Here is a 17,029-nt window from a genome sequence, read left to right as displayed (position 1 = left end):
CCTCTCTCTGTAGCAGTAGAACAGAGAGTAAAGGTTCTCAGAGGAAGCAGAGGGTTTTAAGCTCTACGGTTCTGCGTTTATCAGAGAACCTGAAACAGCTACAGCAGGAGAACCACACACTGAGAGAGGAACTCAACACAGACAGCCCAGCCAGCGGGCTGAAAGGTTCTCACACACACACACACACACACACACACACACACACACACACACACACACACACACACACACACACACACACACACACACACACACACACACACACTTTGAGGAAATCAACAACACAGCAGGGTCAAAGGTTAAATAACAAATGGCCCAATCTCCTGTATTCATAGTATTTCTAGTCGATGATTTGTTGCACTTGTGTTTCAGCCTACAAAGACTGGAGCAAACAGAGAGTGTTGAGGAGACTGGTGGAACTGGAGAGGGTGAGTAGATGGAGGCTTTCTCCTGTCTCCCCCTCAGTCTCCTGGTTGGTCCTACACAGTGGAATGGAGGGAGTAACCTCACACACACACACACAAACACATGTTAACACTCCCCCTCCCATCCTGTCTCAGAGGTTAGAGGAGGTGAGGAGTGCCCCGGCCAGGAGGAGTGGGGTGGACAGACTAGTCCAGACTGACCGACTCACCACACCCACGGAGACAGGGGTTGCTACGCCGCCGGGGATAACCACCGTAACAACGGAAGGGGGCGTTGCAGTGGTAAACACCCAACAGGAAGGGGAGGGGTTTGTCCGTCTGAAGGGGTGTGTCAGACAACTGGAGCAGGAGAAGGCGGAGCTACAGGAGACGCTGACCGATAGAGAGTAAGAGAGACGCTAACATGACTACAGCAATGCAGTATGGGAAATTGAAATTGGAAATCACCAGTGATTGCAATAGAATGTTTGATATTGAGTTATTGGTGTTCTTAGTTTTCAGAATATGTTTAGGATCTTCTGTCTTCAGACAGGAGCTGAGACGACTGATGGCTGAATCTTTTGTTTTCAGACAGGAGCTGAGACGACTGATGGCTGAATCTTCTGTTTTCAGACAGGAGCTGAATCGACTGATGGCTGAATCTTCTGTTTTCAGACAGGAGCTGAATCGACTGATGGCTGAATCTTCTGTTTTCAGACAGGAGCTGAGATGACTGATGGCTGAATCTTCTGTTTTCAGACAGGAGCTGAGACTGACGGCTGAATCTTCTGTTTTCAGACAGGAGCTGAATCGACTGATGGCTGAATCTTCTGTTTTCAGACAGGAGCTGAGACGACTGATGGCTGAATCTTCTGTTTTCAGACAGGAGCTGAATCGACAGATGGCTGAATCTTCTGTTTTCAGACAGGAGCTGAGACGACTGATGGCTGAATCTTCTGTTTTCAGACAGGAGCTGAATCGACTGATGGCTGAATCTTCTGTTTTCAGACAGGAGCTGAATCGACTGATGGCTGAATCTTCTGTTTTCAGACAGGAGCTGAGACTGACGGCTGAATCTTCTGTTTTCAGACAGGAGCTGAATCGACTGATGGCTGAATCTTCTGTTTTCAGACAGGAGCTGAATCGACTGATGGCTGAAAGAGAGCAGGAAGAGAAAGAGACGGAGAGGAGGAAGAACGAACAAAGGAGTGAACATGAGAAGGAAACACAACTCTACCAGTATGTATCTCCCAGTTCAACCTGAACATCCTGACTGGGGAATACACTACTACACAATGAATGGTGTTTACATCCAATATGACATAAATACTACTGTAACTGTTTACTACAGGCTTATAACCACTGTGACACGCCCACAGAGGTTGCATGGAGACTTTTTCTCTCTTGTGTGTCTGTGCCATGACGTTTCCATGGAAACCTTTCTACTTGTCTGATTTTCCTCCCTGTCCAGACTGGAGATAGAACAGCTGACCGTGAAGATACAATCTCTGGAGGAGGAGAAGAAGAGATGGACTGAAGAAGAACAGAGAGAGAGGGAAGAACAGAACCGGGAGAACCGGAAGGAGAACCCAGAAGGGAGGGAGGAGAAGGAAAGGGCAGCTAGGGTGATCCAGAGAGAGTGGCTGGAGCACAGAGAAAGGGTAACTAACTACCTCACTACTGTAACTAACTAACCAGGAACAGAGTGGATGGAGCACAGAGAAAGGGTAACTAACTAACTAACTACTGTAACTAACTAACCAGAAACAGGGTGGATGGAGCACAGAGAAAGGGTAACTAACTAACTACTGTAACTAACTAACCAGAAACAGAGTGGATGGAGCACAGAGAAAGGGTAACTAACTAACTACTGTAACTAACTAACCAGAAACAGAGTGGATGGAGCACAGAGAAAGGGTAACTAACTACCTCACTACTGTAACTAACTAACCAGAAACAGGGTGGATGGAGCACAGAGAAAGGGTAACTAACTAACTACTGTAACTAACTAACCAGAAACAGAGTGGATGGAGCACAGAGAAAGGGTAACTAACTAACTAACTAACTAACTAACTAACTAACTAACTAACTACTGTAACTAACTAACCAGAAACAGGGTGGATGGAGCACAGAGAAAGGGTAACTAACTAACTACTGTAACTAACTAACCAGTAACCAGAAACAGGGTGGATGGAGCACAGAGAAAGGGTAACTAACTAACTACTGTAACTAACTAACCAGGAACAGAGTGGAGGGAGCACAGAGAAAGGGTAACTAACTACCTCACTACTGTAACTAACTAACCAGGAACAGAGTGGAGGGAGCACAGAGAAAGGGTAACTAACTACCTCACTACTGTAACTAACTAACCAGAAACAGGGTGGATGGAGCACAGAGAAAGGGTAACTAACTAACTAACTACTGTAACTAACTAACCAGAAACAGAGTGGATGGAGCACAGAGAAAGGGTAACTAACTAACTACTGTAACTAACTAACCAGGAACAGAGTGGATGGAGCACAGAGAAAGGGTAACTAACTAACTAACTACTGTAACTAACTAACCAGGAACAGGGTGGATGGAGCACAGAGAAAGGGTAACTAACTAACTAACTAACTACTGTAACTAACTAACCAGGAACAGGGTGGATGGAGCACAGAGAAAGGGTAACTAACTAACTAACTACTGTAACTAACGAACTAACGAACTAACTAACTAACTAACTAACTAACTAACTAACTAACTAACTAACTAACTAACTAACTAACTAACTAACTAGAAACAAACATTTTAAATAGTTAATCTAAATAAGGTGTTGTACCTGCCAGCTGCTACCACAGAACAGGAATGAAGACAAATGCCCATCTCATATGGACTAATAAAGTACGTTCTCTCTCATCTCTCTCTTCTCTCTCCCCTCTCATCTCTCTCCCCCCTCCCCCCAGGACACAGTGTTGATCCAGTCAGCAATAAGAGGACATCTCCTCAGACAGAGCCAGATAGCTCACCTCCGAGACACACACACCAGCACTCTCAGCAAGGTCTCTCACACACACACACACACACACACACACACACACACACACACACACACACACACACACACACACACACACACACACACACACACACACACACACACACACACACACACACACACACACACATTTGCAATGTTTGTGGGGTGGCAGGTATCCTAGTGGTTAAAGCGTTGGACTAGTAACCCCGAAAGGTTGCAAGATCGAATCCCTGAGCTGACAAGGTAAAAATCTGTCATTCTGCCCCTGAACAAGGCAGTTAACCCACTGTTCCTCAACCGTCATTGAAAATAAGAATTTATTCTTAAGAACTGACTTGCCTTGTTAAATAAAGGTAAAATAAGTTTTTTTTATGTTGTAGTTCAACCAAATAGCCACTTACGGGCACTGTTTCCCCGTATTTACAATAGGTATCTATTGAGTAAAGGGAATTTGCCCTAATTAGGCTCTTATATAAGAGTTACTATTTAATGTTTAATTTCCAGAATGGCCAATCACAGCGTGGCAGTGATGTTACCTCCTGTGTGGAGGATGGGGAGCTGGTTGCCGTGACGCTGATCCAGTCTGTGTTCCGAGGTCACCTGACACGCAGCGGACTAATGACGGAGAGGTGACACACCACACCACCACACCCCCACACTCCCACACCACCACACCACCACACCACCACCACACCACCACACCACCACACCACACCACCACCACACCACACCACCACCACACCACCACACCCCCACACCCCCACACCACCACACCACACCACCACACCACCACCACACCACACCACCACCACACCACCACACCACCACCACACCACCACACCCCCACACCACCACCACACCACACCACCACAGCCCCACACCACCACCACACCACACCACCACACCCCCACACCACACCACCACCACACCACCACACCCCCACACCACCACCACACCACACCCCCACACCACCACACCCCCACACCACCACCACACCACCACCACACCACCACCACACCACACCACCACCACACCACCACACCCCCACACCCACCCCCACACCACCACCACACCACACCACCACACCCCCACACCACCACACCACACCACCACACCCCCACACCACCACACCACCACACCCCCACACCACCACACCCCCACACCACCACACCCCCACACCACCACACCACCACCACACCACACCACCACACCCCCACACCACCACCACACCACCACACCACCACCACACCACCACATCCCCACACCACCACACCCCCACACCACCCCCACACCACCACACCACACCACCACCACACCACACCCCCACCACACCACCACCACACCACCACCACACCCCCACACCACCACACCACCACAGCCCCACACCACCACCACACCACACCACCACACCCTCACACCACCACCACACCACCACCACACCCCCACACCCCCACACCACCACCACACCACACCACCACACCCCCACACCACCACACCACACCACCACACCACCACACCCCCACACCACCACACCCCCACACCACCACCACACCACACCACCACACCCCCACACCCCCACACCACCACACCACCACACCACCACCACACCCCCACACCACCACACCCCCACACCACCACACCCCCACACCACCACCACACCACACCACCACCCCCCCACACCACCACACCCCCACACCACCACACCACCACCACACCACACCACCACACCCCCACACCACCACCACACCCCCACACCCCCACACCACCACACCACCACACCACACCCCCACACCACCACACCCCCACACCACCACCACACCACACCACCACCACACCACCACACCACCACCACACCACACCACCACCACACCCCCAGACCCCCACACCACCACACCACACCACCTCACCACCACACCCCCACACCCCCACACCACACCACCACACCACCACACCCCCACACCACCACACACAGTTCTGACGTTGGAAAGTGTCTGTTTTTGTATTGTATGTATAACTGTGTGTTTGTAGCTCTGAGCCTCCAGCCCCTCCTCCCTGTGGACCCACACCAGCTCCTAGAAGAGTCCCCTCTGTCCCTTCAACACACACTCCCAGCAACACAGGTGAGACACACACACACACACACTGAATCTGACACCTTGGTGGCACAGCGCTGACTGAAGGACAAATCAGGATTTGAAAATGTGTGTGTGTGTGTGTGTGTGTGTGTGTGTGTTAGCCCTTCCAGGCAGTGAAGTAGATGAAGATGTAACGGCGCTGAGTGAGGAAGATCCCTGGCCTGTCTCTAACATACTGTCCAACAGGAGGAGACTCACACCAGGTATGCTGTCTGGATATATACATATATATGTATTTATATTTATAATGTGTGTTCCTGTGCTTCTGTGTGTGTTTCTGTGTGTATAAAATGTGTGTGTGTTCCTTTGCTTCTCTGTGTGTGTGTGTGTGTGTATATAATGTGTGTATATAATGTGTGTGTGTGTATATATATAATGTATGTGTGTTTGTGTGTGTGTATATATAATGTGTGTGTGTATAATGTGTGTGTGTGTGTGTATATAATGTGTGTGTGTGTATATATAATTTGTGTGTGTGTGTATAATGTGTGTGTGTGTGTGTGTGTGTATATATATAATGTGTGTGTGTGTGTATATATAATGTGTGTGTGTGTGTGTGTGTATAATGTGTGTGTGTGTATATAATGTGTGTGTGTATATGATGTGTGTGTGTATATAATGTGTGTGTGTGTGTGTGTGTATATAATGTGTGTGTGTATATAATGTGTGTGTATATAATGTGTGTGTGTATATATAATGTGTGTGTGTATAATGTGTGTGTATATAATATGTGTGTGTGTCTTTGTGTGTGTGTGTATATATACTGCTAAAAAAAATAAAGGGAACACTTAAACAACACATCCTAGATCTGAATGAAAGAAATTATCTTATTAAATACTTTTTTCTTTACATAGTTGAATGTGCTGACAACAAAATCACACAAAAATAATCAATGGAAATCCAATTTATCAACCCATGGAGGTCTGGAATTGGAGTCCCACTCAAAATTAAAGTGGAAAACCACACTACAGGCTGATCCAACTTTGATGTAATGTCCTTAAAACAAGTCAAAATGAGGCTCAGTAGTGTGTGTGGCCTCCACGTGCCTGTATGACCTCCCTACGACGCCTGGGCATGCTCCTGATGAGGTGGCGGATGGTCTCCTGAGGGATCTCCTCCCAGACCTGGACTAAAGCATCCGCCAACTCCTGGACAGTCTGTGGTGCAACATGGCGTTGGTGGATGGAGCGAGACATGATGTCCCAGATGTGCTCAATTGGATTGGATTCAGGTCTGGGGAACAAGCGGGCCAGTCCATAGCATCAATGCCTTCCTCTTGCAGGAACTGCTGACACACTCCAGCCACATGAGGTCTAGCATTGTCTTGCATTAGGAGGAACCCAGGGCCAACCGCACCAGCATATGGTCTCACAAGGGGTCTGAGGATCTCATCTCGGTACCTAATGGCAGTCAGGCTACCTCTGGCGAGCACATGGAGGGCTGTGCGGCCCCCCAAAGAAATGCCACCCCACACCATGACTGACCCACCGCCAAACCGGTCATGCTGGAGGATGTTGCAGGCAGCAGAACGTTCTCCACGGCGTCTCCAGACTCTGTCACGTCTGTCACGTGCTCAGTGTGAACCTGCTTTCATCTGTGAAGAGCACAGGGCGCCAGTGGCGAATTTGCCAATCTTGGTGTTCTCTGGCAAATGCCAAACGTCCTGCACGGTGTTGGGCTGTAAGCACAACCCCCACCTGTGGACGTCGGGCCCTCATACCACCCTCATGGAGTCTGTTTCTGACCGTTTGAGCAGACACATGCACATTTGTGGCCTGCTGGAGGTCATTTTGCAGGGCTCTAGCAGTGCTTCTCCTGCTCCTCCTTGCACAAAGGCGGAGGTAGCGGTCCTGCTGCTGGGTTGTTGCCCTCCTACGGCCTCCTCCACATCTCCTGATGTACTGGCTTGTCTCCTGGTAGCGCCTCCATGCTCTGGACACTACGCTGACAGACACAGCAAACCTTCTTGCCACAGCCCGCATTTGATGTGCCATCCTGGATGAGCTGCACTACCTGAGCCACTTGTGTGGGTTGTAGACTCCGTCTCATGCTACCACTAGAGTGAAAGCACCGCCAGCATTCAAAAGTGACCAAAACATCAGCCAGGAAGCATCGGAACTGAGAAGTGGTCTGTGGTCCCCACCTGCAGAACCACTCCTTTATTGGGGGTGTCTTGCTAATTGCCTATAATTTCCACATGTTGTCTATTCCATTTGCACAACAGCATGTGAAATTTATTGTCAATCAGTGTTGCTTCCTAAGTGGACAGTTTGATTTCACAGAAGTGTGATTGACTTGGAGTTACATTGTGTTGTTTAAGTGTTCCCTTTATTTTTTTGAGCAGTGTATAATGTGTGTGTGTGTGTATATATATATAATGTGTACCTGTGCTTCGCCTGTAGCCCAACTACAGCTCCATCCACCTCCAGACTCCAAGGTTTCCAAGGCGATGGACTCTGAGGATTCCGACGATGACATCATCGTGTCTCCGTCTTGTCTCGTGGGAAGGAGAGAAGAAATCTACTTCTAGACCAGAGCATTGCACTATGGGATATGAAGTGTGTGTGTGTGTGTGTGTGTGTGTAGCTGGGTATGCAGGCTTTTACTACAGCCCTACACCAGATTCAATCAAGGTCCAGAGGACATGCTGATAAGTAGAACCAAGTGTGTTTTGGTAGTGCAGGGCTGGAACGAAGTCCTGCACATGCAGTTGCTCTCCGGGAGGGGAGTGGTTGTTGGTGTCAGGGCTGTAATAATAATAATAATAATGATAATAATGATAATCCTGCACAGGAGGGTTGCTTGGCCAGCTCTCTGCCCAATAAATCTCTGTTCTGATACCGATCGTTTTTTATGTTGCCAAAGTGCCTGAGTGCTGTATATAGATTATTGATGGTCATAAACAAAGTTATAAATCATGGAGTTTATTGGAGAATGAGCGTCTTTTAATTCATGTCTATCAATAGAAACACTGCTGATTCAAACTGTGAACTTATCATCATATTCTACTGCAATATGACGCTCAGAGGAGAGTGCGCGTGACTGGTAGGGATTTTGTGTTGTTATCGTGCCTTGAGTTGTGTTTTTTTTATAATAGCTGTAATCCATGAACATAATGTTTTATCTGATTAAAGGAGTATCTTTCCTTGTATCGTACATCACTTCAGAGGTCATGGTGTTTCTTCGTTTTTTGATGAAAAGGTGTGTTGTGATGTTTTATCGTAATGGACTGGGTTGTGTGTTACCGTTACTCCATCGGAAGGGGGGGGGGGGGGGGGGGCTGAGTATTTGCGCATTCAACACCGCTCCGCTCTGCACACATGGTCGACAGATCTATTTGCAGAGCGAGCTGCAGTGAGAAGCTTTGTCCTCCTAGGGGTTTTCGAGCTCGTGTTTGCGTCGCGCTCCAAAATTCGTTAACTGTGAACAATGTAGCAGCCGACGACGGCGACGTTTCATCACCGGGAGGACATTTAAAACGAACCCCCACCGGGACCGCTCGCTGAACGGATGTTAAATCTCATAATTTCATTGGAGGTCATCTTAACCTGAAATCCCCCTTCTCATTGGGATCTAGAAAAGAGAATATTTGATTCGTGGATATTTTGTCGGACAAATCTAACCGCAATGTAACGGCATTTTTAGAGTGGTAAGCTGTCTTTCTAAGAGTGGATGTCCGTTATTGTTCGATGAGATGTGAGAGAGTTGTCGTGATTTCTGCTGCAGTCCTGCTGGTTTAGCCTACATGGGCTGTAGAAGGAACAATAGCCTACAATCTGTGGCCGAATAGGTCGTTTGGTGGTGCGACCGCTAGGTTTCAGTGGATAAGTGTTCACATTGCAAAATGAGACTTGGCTACATTCACACATAGTTTGGAGCAGAATATGGATTTTTCTGTCGTCCTGGCTCAGAGTTGGGAATGCGGTAATGGAGAACCGGAATAATCCAATACCACCAATACCACTCGTGGCTGGAAGAAACTAATAGACCCGTGGGAACGAGAATGTTGGCGGCCCTGGAAATTGTAGCCTGCAACACCGTAAATCAATCAACGACCGACTGAGTAAACGAATTATTGTTGATTTGACCGTGGCGTCGGTCGACGGTACCATAAAACAAACCGTCAATAACGGATAATCGTTATTTGAATTGATGACGGAATCACATCGATGATAACAACCCACTCGGCGCACCACACTACTCCACGCTCAGAAGAGAATTGTAGCCTATGCGTGGGCGTTGTAAGCAGTGTTGTTGACTGGAGAGGACACATATTTCGGGCTGACAGATTGGTAGTGACACCGGCGGGTCTGTGTGTGAGAGAGCATGGCAGCGGTAGTAAACTACTCTCCCCCATGGTGGGTCAACCTTCTCCACCGCCTCCCCCACTTCAACCTGCACTTTGAGACGGTCAGCAGCGACTTCAGCCCCGAGGACTCAGAGTACCAGAAGGTAGGTTTGGAACATAAACAGATGCATGCATACACAGACACACAGATGTATGCACACAAGCCACACACACACAATCCTGAAGGACAAGCACGTTTTATCACCAAGGCCAAGGCTTTTTCAATCAAAACCGTTATCCAGATCAACATTCACTATAGCCCTATAGAGTGATCCCAGGTGGCACAGCGGTCTAAGGCACTGCATCTCAGTGCTAGAGGCGTCACCACAGTCCCTGGTTTGATTCCAGGCTGTATCACAACCGGCCGTGATTGGGAGTCCCATAGGGCGGTGCATAATTGGCCCAGCGTCGTCCGGGTTAGGGTTTGGCCGGGGTAGGCCGTCATTGTAAATAATAATTTGTTCTTAACTGACTTTCCTAGTTAAATAAAGGTTACATCAATTCATTTTTATAATAATAATCTACTACCCTGGGGAAACAGATGGCTGGTCCATCCATCCCCTCCTAGGTAGTATTCCAACACTTGTCTCCTCATCTCCTGTCCTTGTCTCCTTGCCTTCATGATAACAAATTGATGCAGAAACAGTTCAAGTCTATTACAATGTAATTAATAGAACAATGACTATTGTAGCTCTATCTTGATAGACAGTGTTACTGGTGTTATTACACATGTAACAGCAGCTTGGTAGACAGTGTTACTGGTGTTATTACACATGTAACAGCAGCTTGATAGACAGTGTTACTGGTGTTATTACACATGTAACAGCAGCTTGATAGACAGTGTTACTGGTGTTATTACACATGTAACAGCAGCTTGATAGACAGTGTTACTGGTGTTATTACACATGTAACAGCAGCTTGGTAGACAGTGTTACTGGTGTTATTACACATGTAACAGCAGCTTGATAGACAGTGTTACTGGTGTTATTACACATGTAACAGCAGCTTGATAGACAGTGTTACTGGTGTTATTACACATGTAACAGCAGCTTGATAGACAGTGTTACTGGTGTTATTACACATGTAACAGCAGCTTGGTAGACAGTGTTACTGGTGTTATTACACATGTAACAGCAGCTTGATGTGACGGGTCAGTGGCTTGTTTGGTGAAGAAGGGATGGACAGAGGAGGGAAAGAGACAAGGAACCGTGATTTAGAGGAGGAGGGTTCAAGTTCAAGTGGTGAGCGTGGGAAGCTGCCTACCATGACAAAGGAGAGAGAGAGAAGAATTGTGTGAGAAAATAAGGGTAGAAACTGAGGAAACGAGAGAGATGTGCCATAGACCAGTCATTGAGTTCAGGACAGGTATAAATCATAGAGAGAGATGTGCCATAGACCAGTCATTGAGTTCAGGACAGGTATAAATCATAGAGAGAGATGTGCCATAGACCAGTCATTGAGTTCAGGACAGGTATAAATCATAGAGAGAGAGATGTGCCATAGACCAGTCATTGAGTTCAGGACAGGTATAAATCATAGAGAGAGATGTGCCATAGACCAGTCATTGAGTTCAGGACAGGTATAAATCATAGAGAGAGATGTGCCATAGACCAGTCATTGAGTTCAGGACAGGTATAAATCATAGAGAGAGATGTGCCATAGACCAGTCATTGAGTTCAGCCAGAGAGGGAGATGAAGAAGAGAGGGAGATGAAGACAGAGGGAGATGAAGAAGAGAGAGATGAAGAAGAGAGAGAGATGAAGAGAGAGATGAGGGAGATGAAGAAGAGTGAGAGATGAAGAGAGAGGGAGATGAATAAAGAGGGAGATGAAGAAGAGAGAGATGAAGAGAGAGGGAGATGAAGAAGAGTGAGAGATGAAGAGAGAGGGAGAGAGAGGGAGATGAAGAAGAGAGAGGGAGAACACAGTCTGTCTACTACAACCACAGTCTGTCTACTACAACCACAGTCTGGCTACTACAACCACAGTTTGTCTACTACAATCACAGTCTGTCTACTACAACCACAGTCTGTATACTACATCCACAGTCTGTCTACTACAACCACAGTCTGTCTACTACAACCACAGTCTGTCTACTACAACCACAGTCTGTCTACTACAACCACAGTCTGGCTACTACATCCACAGTCTGTCTACTACAACCACAGTCTGTCCACTACAACCACAGTCTGGCTACTACAACCACGGTCTGTCTACTACAACCACAGTCTGTCTACTACAACCACAGTCTGTCTACTACAACCACAGTCTGTCTACTACAACATCATAAGCTTCTTTCAAAACAAGTCTAGTTAGTCTGTTGGAATGTAGCTGGTTTTGCTCCTGCCTCCCAACCCAACCCTTTCTCCTTCTCTCTCCTTCGCTCTCCTTCTCTCTCCTAAATCAGAACTGAACTGTTAAGTACCCATTTCCTCCAAACCCCATTAAGGGGGACACTAAAACCCTTTGTGTGTGTGTGTGTGTGTGTGTGTGTGTGTGTGTGTGTGTGTGTGTGTGTGTGTGTGTGTGTGTGTGTGTGTGTGTGTGTGTGTGTGTGTGTGTGTGTGTGTGTGTGTGTGTGTGTGTGTAGGAATTCTAAGGGCCCTAATTCCGACTAATTGCACCCTGACGTGTTTTGGTGCCTGGACTGTTTCTATGTCACTGAGCTTTCACCACTGTGTGTGTACAGTACATACAAGTGTTTGGATGAATTTACAGTATGTCAGCTGTTTCTATGTCGCTAGATATTTAGCATTGTGTGTGTGTGTGTGTGTGTGTGTGTGTGTGTGTGAGTGTGTTTGGCCTGGTTGTTTGAGGCGAGGTCACAGCTGGCCCCTAGGGGGTCGTTGTCAAGGCGACACGTCTGTAGGTTGTTGTCAAGGCAAGGCGTCGTGTCTTTAGGGCCGTATAAAGTCCAGGCTGCGGAGGACGGAATCCAGACATTCAAACGGAATTCAACAATATTCAAAAATGTATTGAACTCAGTAGGAAATCAACTAAATGTATTGAACTCAGTAGGAAATCAACTAAATGTATTGAACTCAGTAGAACATTCATTAACCTGTTAGGGCTAGGGGGCAGTATTGACACGGCCGTATAAAAAACGTACCCGATTTAATCTGGTTACTACTCCTGCCCAGTAACTAGAATATGCATATAATTATTGGCTTTGGATAGAAAACACCCTAAAGTTTCTAAAACTGTTTGAATGGTGTCTGTGAGTATAACAGAACTCATATGGCAGGCCAAAACCTGAGAAGATTCCATGCAGGAAGTGGCCTGTCTGACAAGTTGTGTTTCATCTTGGCTCTTTTTATTGAAGACTGAGGATCTTTGCTATAACGTGACACTTCCTACGGCTCCCATAGGCTCTCAGAGCCCGGGAAAAAGCTGAACGATATCGAGGCAGCCTCTGGCTGAAACACTTTATCGCGTTTGGCAAGTGGCCGATCAGAGTGCTATGGGCTTAGGCGCGTGCCCGCGTCGACCCCATGCTTTATTTTCTTTCGTCTGTTTACCTAAACGCAGATTCCCGGTCGGAATATTATCGCTTTTTTATGAGAAAAATGGCAGAAAAATTGATTTTAAACAGCGGTTGACATGCTTCGAAGTACGGTAATGGAATATTTCAATTTTTTTTGTCACGAATTGCGCCATGCTCGTCACCCTTACTTACCCTTTGGGATAGTGTCTTGAACGCACGAACAAAAGGCCGCTATTTGGATATAACTATGGATTATTTGGGACCAAACCGACATTTGTTATTGAAGTAGAAGTCCTGGGAGTGCATTCTGACAAAGACAGCAAAGGTAATAACATTTTTCTTATAGTAAATCTGACTTTGGTGAGTGCTAAACTTGCTGGGTGTCTAAATAGCTAGCCCTGTGATGTCGGGCTATCTACTGAGAATATTGCAAAATGTGCTTTCACCAAAAGCTATTTTAAAATCGGACATATCGAGTGCATAGAGGAGTTCTGTATCTATAATTCTTAAAATAATTGTTATGCTTTTTGTGAACGTTTATCGTGAGTAATTTAGTAAATTCACCGGCAGTGTTCGGTGGGAATGCTAGTCACATGCTAGTCACATGCTAATGTAAAACGCTGTTTTTTGATATAAATATGAACTTGATTGAACAAAACATGCATGTATTGTATAACATAATGTCCTAGAGTTGTCATCTGCTGAAGATCATCAAAGGTTAGTGCTACATTTAGCTGTGGTTTGGGTTTATGTGACATTATATGCTAGCTTGAAAAATGGGTGTCTCATTATTTCTGGCTGGGTACTCTGCTGACATAATCTAATGTTTTGCTTTCGTTGTAAAGCCTTTTTTAAATCGGACAGTGTGGTTAGATTAACGAGAGTCTTGTCTTTAAAATGGTGTAAAATAGTCATATGTTTGAAAAATTGAAGTTTTTGCATTTTTGAGGAATTTGAATAACGCGCCACGGGATTACACTGGCTGTTGAGTAGGTGGGACGCCCTAGCCCATAGAGGTTAATTAGCCAGTTAATCAGAAGACATGAACAAAATGCCTCAGTGATTCGTATTTTCCTGCAACTTTCTGAAGAGGCAACGGCAAGTCTGTCTGGGTGCTTTTTTTTCTACCAATTTGTGTCGCCGTTAGCGATGATGCTAATGACAACCGTGTTCTGGTAGAGATGGAAAGGCTTTTCCAGAAACCTTCTGTATTAAATGTTAACTACAAAGTAGCCTCTGCCTACCTGGCAGAATGATATCAGGATTATTTACCTCAATCCAGTGGTCATTTTGTTTAGATAACTCTGCAATCACATGAGCTCTACGGAAACATCACTAACCAAACAACGTCTCTGGCTGGTGCAGACCTCAAAAGTGGTCTCAGGGGTCACGTAGAAAAATGGAAAATGCTAAAAATATTGGAGAGTTTTCTAAATGTAGATCTAATGATGCTTCTTGTTGTAATTTCTGCTCAGCATCAGACACAGTTTGTGCTTTGAGTTGCACTTGTCTCCTCTCTGGTGTTCTATCAGCAGACATGGCTCTGACTGATGTGTAGCTCCTTTTCTCTGGTACTTTTCTCAGTGTTACTGTAGTCTACTTTTCTCAGTGTTACTGTAGTCTACTTTTCTCAGTGTTACTGTAGTCTACTTGTCTCTGGTACGTTTCTCAGTGTTACTGTAGTCTACTTTTCTCAGTGTTACTGTAGTCTACTTTTCTCTGTGTTACTGTAGTCTACTTTTCTCTGGTACGTTTCTCAGTGTTACTGTAGTCTACTTTTCTCAGTGTTACTGTAGTCTACTTTTCTCAGTGTTACTGTAGTCTACTTGTCTCTGGTACATTTCTCAGTGTTACTGTAGTCTACTTTTCTCAGTGTTACTGTAGTCTACTTGTCTCTGGTACGTTTCTCAGTGTTACTGTAGTCTACTTTTCTCAGTGTTACTGTAGTCTACTTTTCTCTGGTACGTTTCTCAGTGTTACTGTAGTCTACTTTTCTCAGTGTTACTGTAGTCTACTTTTCTCTGGTACTTTTCTCAGTGTTACTGTAGTCTACTTTTCTCGGGTACCTTTCTCAGTGTTACTGTAGTCTACTTTTCTCAGTGTTACTGTAGTCTACTTTTCTCTGGTACTTTTCTCAGTGTTACTGTAGTCTACTTTTCTCTGGTACTTTTCTCAGTGTTACTGTAGTCTACTTTTCTCAGTGTTACTGTAGTCTACTTTTCTCTGGTACTTTTCTCAGTGTTACTGTAGTCTACTTTTCTCTGGTACGTTTCTCAGTGTTACTGTAGTCTACTTTTCTCTGGTACTTTTCTCAGTGTTACTGTAGTCTACTTTTCTCTGGTACTTTTCTCAGTGTTACTGTAGTCTACTTTTCACTGGTACGTTTCTCAGTGTTACTGTAGTCTACTTTTCTCTGGTACGTTTCTCAGTGTTACTGTAGTCTACTTTTCTCTGGTACTTTTCTCAGTGTTACTGTAGTCTACTTGTCTCTGGTAAAATGCAAGATCGACTTCAAGCAAATGATTAGGAAATGTAGCTGGCTACATTCCTTCAATAAACATTAGAAATATGATGGCCGTGCATCGTTTTTCTTTCTTCTAGAAAAGACCTTGCCTTTTTACATTTTAAGCTCATTTACTTGTGTGGCTGCCAGCCAGATAGCGTTGCACTGCTGTTGTCATCTGATGAAGATGAAGCTATTTTACTCATGTATTTTATGTGAAGCAAAGAAAACACTGTTGACTTTCAGTATAAAACTATACAGATGTTTGAGCTCTAACGTGACCCCTGGGTTTCCTGATGTGGTTTAAGCTGTGTTGTGGACTTACAACATCTGGGTTGGTTCTTTTTCTATATAAAATGTGTGATTTTGAGAGTGAAAACGTGGAAAAACGGAAACGTGGAAAAACTAAACGGAATCGGGCAAAAAGATTAGACTGATTTTATAGGGCCCGACATCTGTATGTATGTGTAGGGGGCTATTCACTATGAGGTCACTGCTAGCCCTGGGGGGGTAGACGCTCAGAGAGAGAGATGGTGAACAGAGAGAGATGGAGGGAAGGAGGGAACTGAGAGAGGGAAGAAGGGAGGGGTGTTGTCTGTAGTGAAAGACGGTTCTCTCTCTCTCTCTCTCTCTTTCGCTCAGCTTTAGATGGCTCAGTCTATCTAGTCTGAGAGGCTTTCATGCTTCTCTCTCCAGCTGACACACACACACACACACACACACACACACACACACACACACACACACACACACACACACACACACACACACACTGAGCCCTCTGTGTTTCTCTATGATGTGATTGACCACCAGATGATTAGTATGCAGTCGAAGAGAGAAGCTTAAAAACAGGGACACACAACACACACGTGTGCATGTGTAGTTGAACTGCTCTGTATCCACAGCGCTGGTTTCCTCATCCACAACGGCTGGGTCCGGAACGCTGACTGTTGGAATTCTGTGGGAATACCGGAATGCTCTTGAAGAGCTGTAATCCCAAGGTTCTTTAAGGCAGTGGAAACGTGTGTGTGTGTGTGTGTGTGTGTGTGTGTGTGTGTGTGTGTGTGGTGTGTGTGTGTGTGTGTGTGTGTGTGTGTGTGTGGAAACACAGAGTCAGCTAAAAGAACAGCAGTAGAA

The 17,029-nt window shown here is 45.9% G+C and overlaps 2 protein-coding genes across 7 annotated transcripts in view; both read left to right on the top strand.

Moving 5' to 3' along the window:
* Positions 1-8,719, top strand: part of LOC123723886 (IQ domain-containing protein E) — a 21,503-nt gene extending 12,784 nt beyond the window's left edge. For 3 of the 4 annotated variants that reach the window (XM_082967435.1, XM_082967442.1, XM_082967440.1), the window contains 10 exons: positions 14-165; positions 373-428; positions 561-811; positions 1,536-1,643; positions 1,876-2,065; positions 3,350-3,445; positions 3,928-4,052; positions 5,452-5,543; positions 5,660-5,761; positions 7,961-8,719. In XM_082967435.1, the coding sequence (XP_082823561.1) occupies positions 14-165; positions 373-428; positions 561-811; positions 1,536-1,643; positions 1,876-2,065; positions 3,350-3,445; positions 3,928-4,052; positions 5,452-5,543; positions 5,660-5,761; positions 7,961-8,088 (1,300 nt within the window). In that variant the 3' untranslated portion in view covers positions 8,089-8,719. The remainder of the gene's footprint in view (positions 1-13; positions 166-372; positions 429-560; positions 812-1,535; positions 1,644-1,875; positions 2,066-3,349; positions 3,446-3,927; positions 4,053-5,451; positions 5,544-5,659; positions 5,762-7,960) is intronic. The other variant, XM_082967438.1, reaches the window with a different exon arrangement.
* A 135-nt stretch (positions 8,720-8,854) lies between these two features.
* The window catches only part of LOC106594999 (protein tweety homolog 3), a 66,668-nt gene continuing 58,493 nt past the window's right edge, over positions 8,855-17,029 (top strand). For 2 of the 3 annotated variants that reach the window (XM_082967432.1, XM_045710500.2), the window contains exon 1: positions 8,856-10,010. In XM_082967432.1, the coding sequence (XP_082823558.1) occupies positions 9,885-10,010 (126 nt within the window). In that variant the 5' untranslated portion in view covers positions 8,856-9,884. Of the gene's footprint in view, positions 10,011-17,029 lie in introns of all 3 variants that reach the window. The other variant, XM_045710501.2, reaches the window with a different exon arrangement.

The sequence above is a fragment of the Salmo salar genome, chromosome 02, assembly GCF_965601325.2.
Source record: "Salmo salar chromosome 02, fSalSal1, whole genome shotgun sequence".
Lineage (NCBI taxonomy): Eukaryota > Metazoa > Chordata > Actinopteri > Salmoniformes > Salmonidae > Salmo > Salmo salar.
Note: the sequence above shows the minus strand (reverse complement) of the source record. Positions and strands in the feature narration are given on the sequence as shown.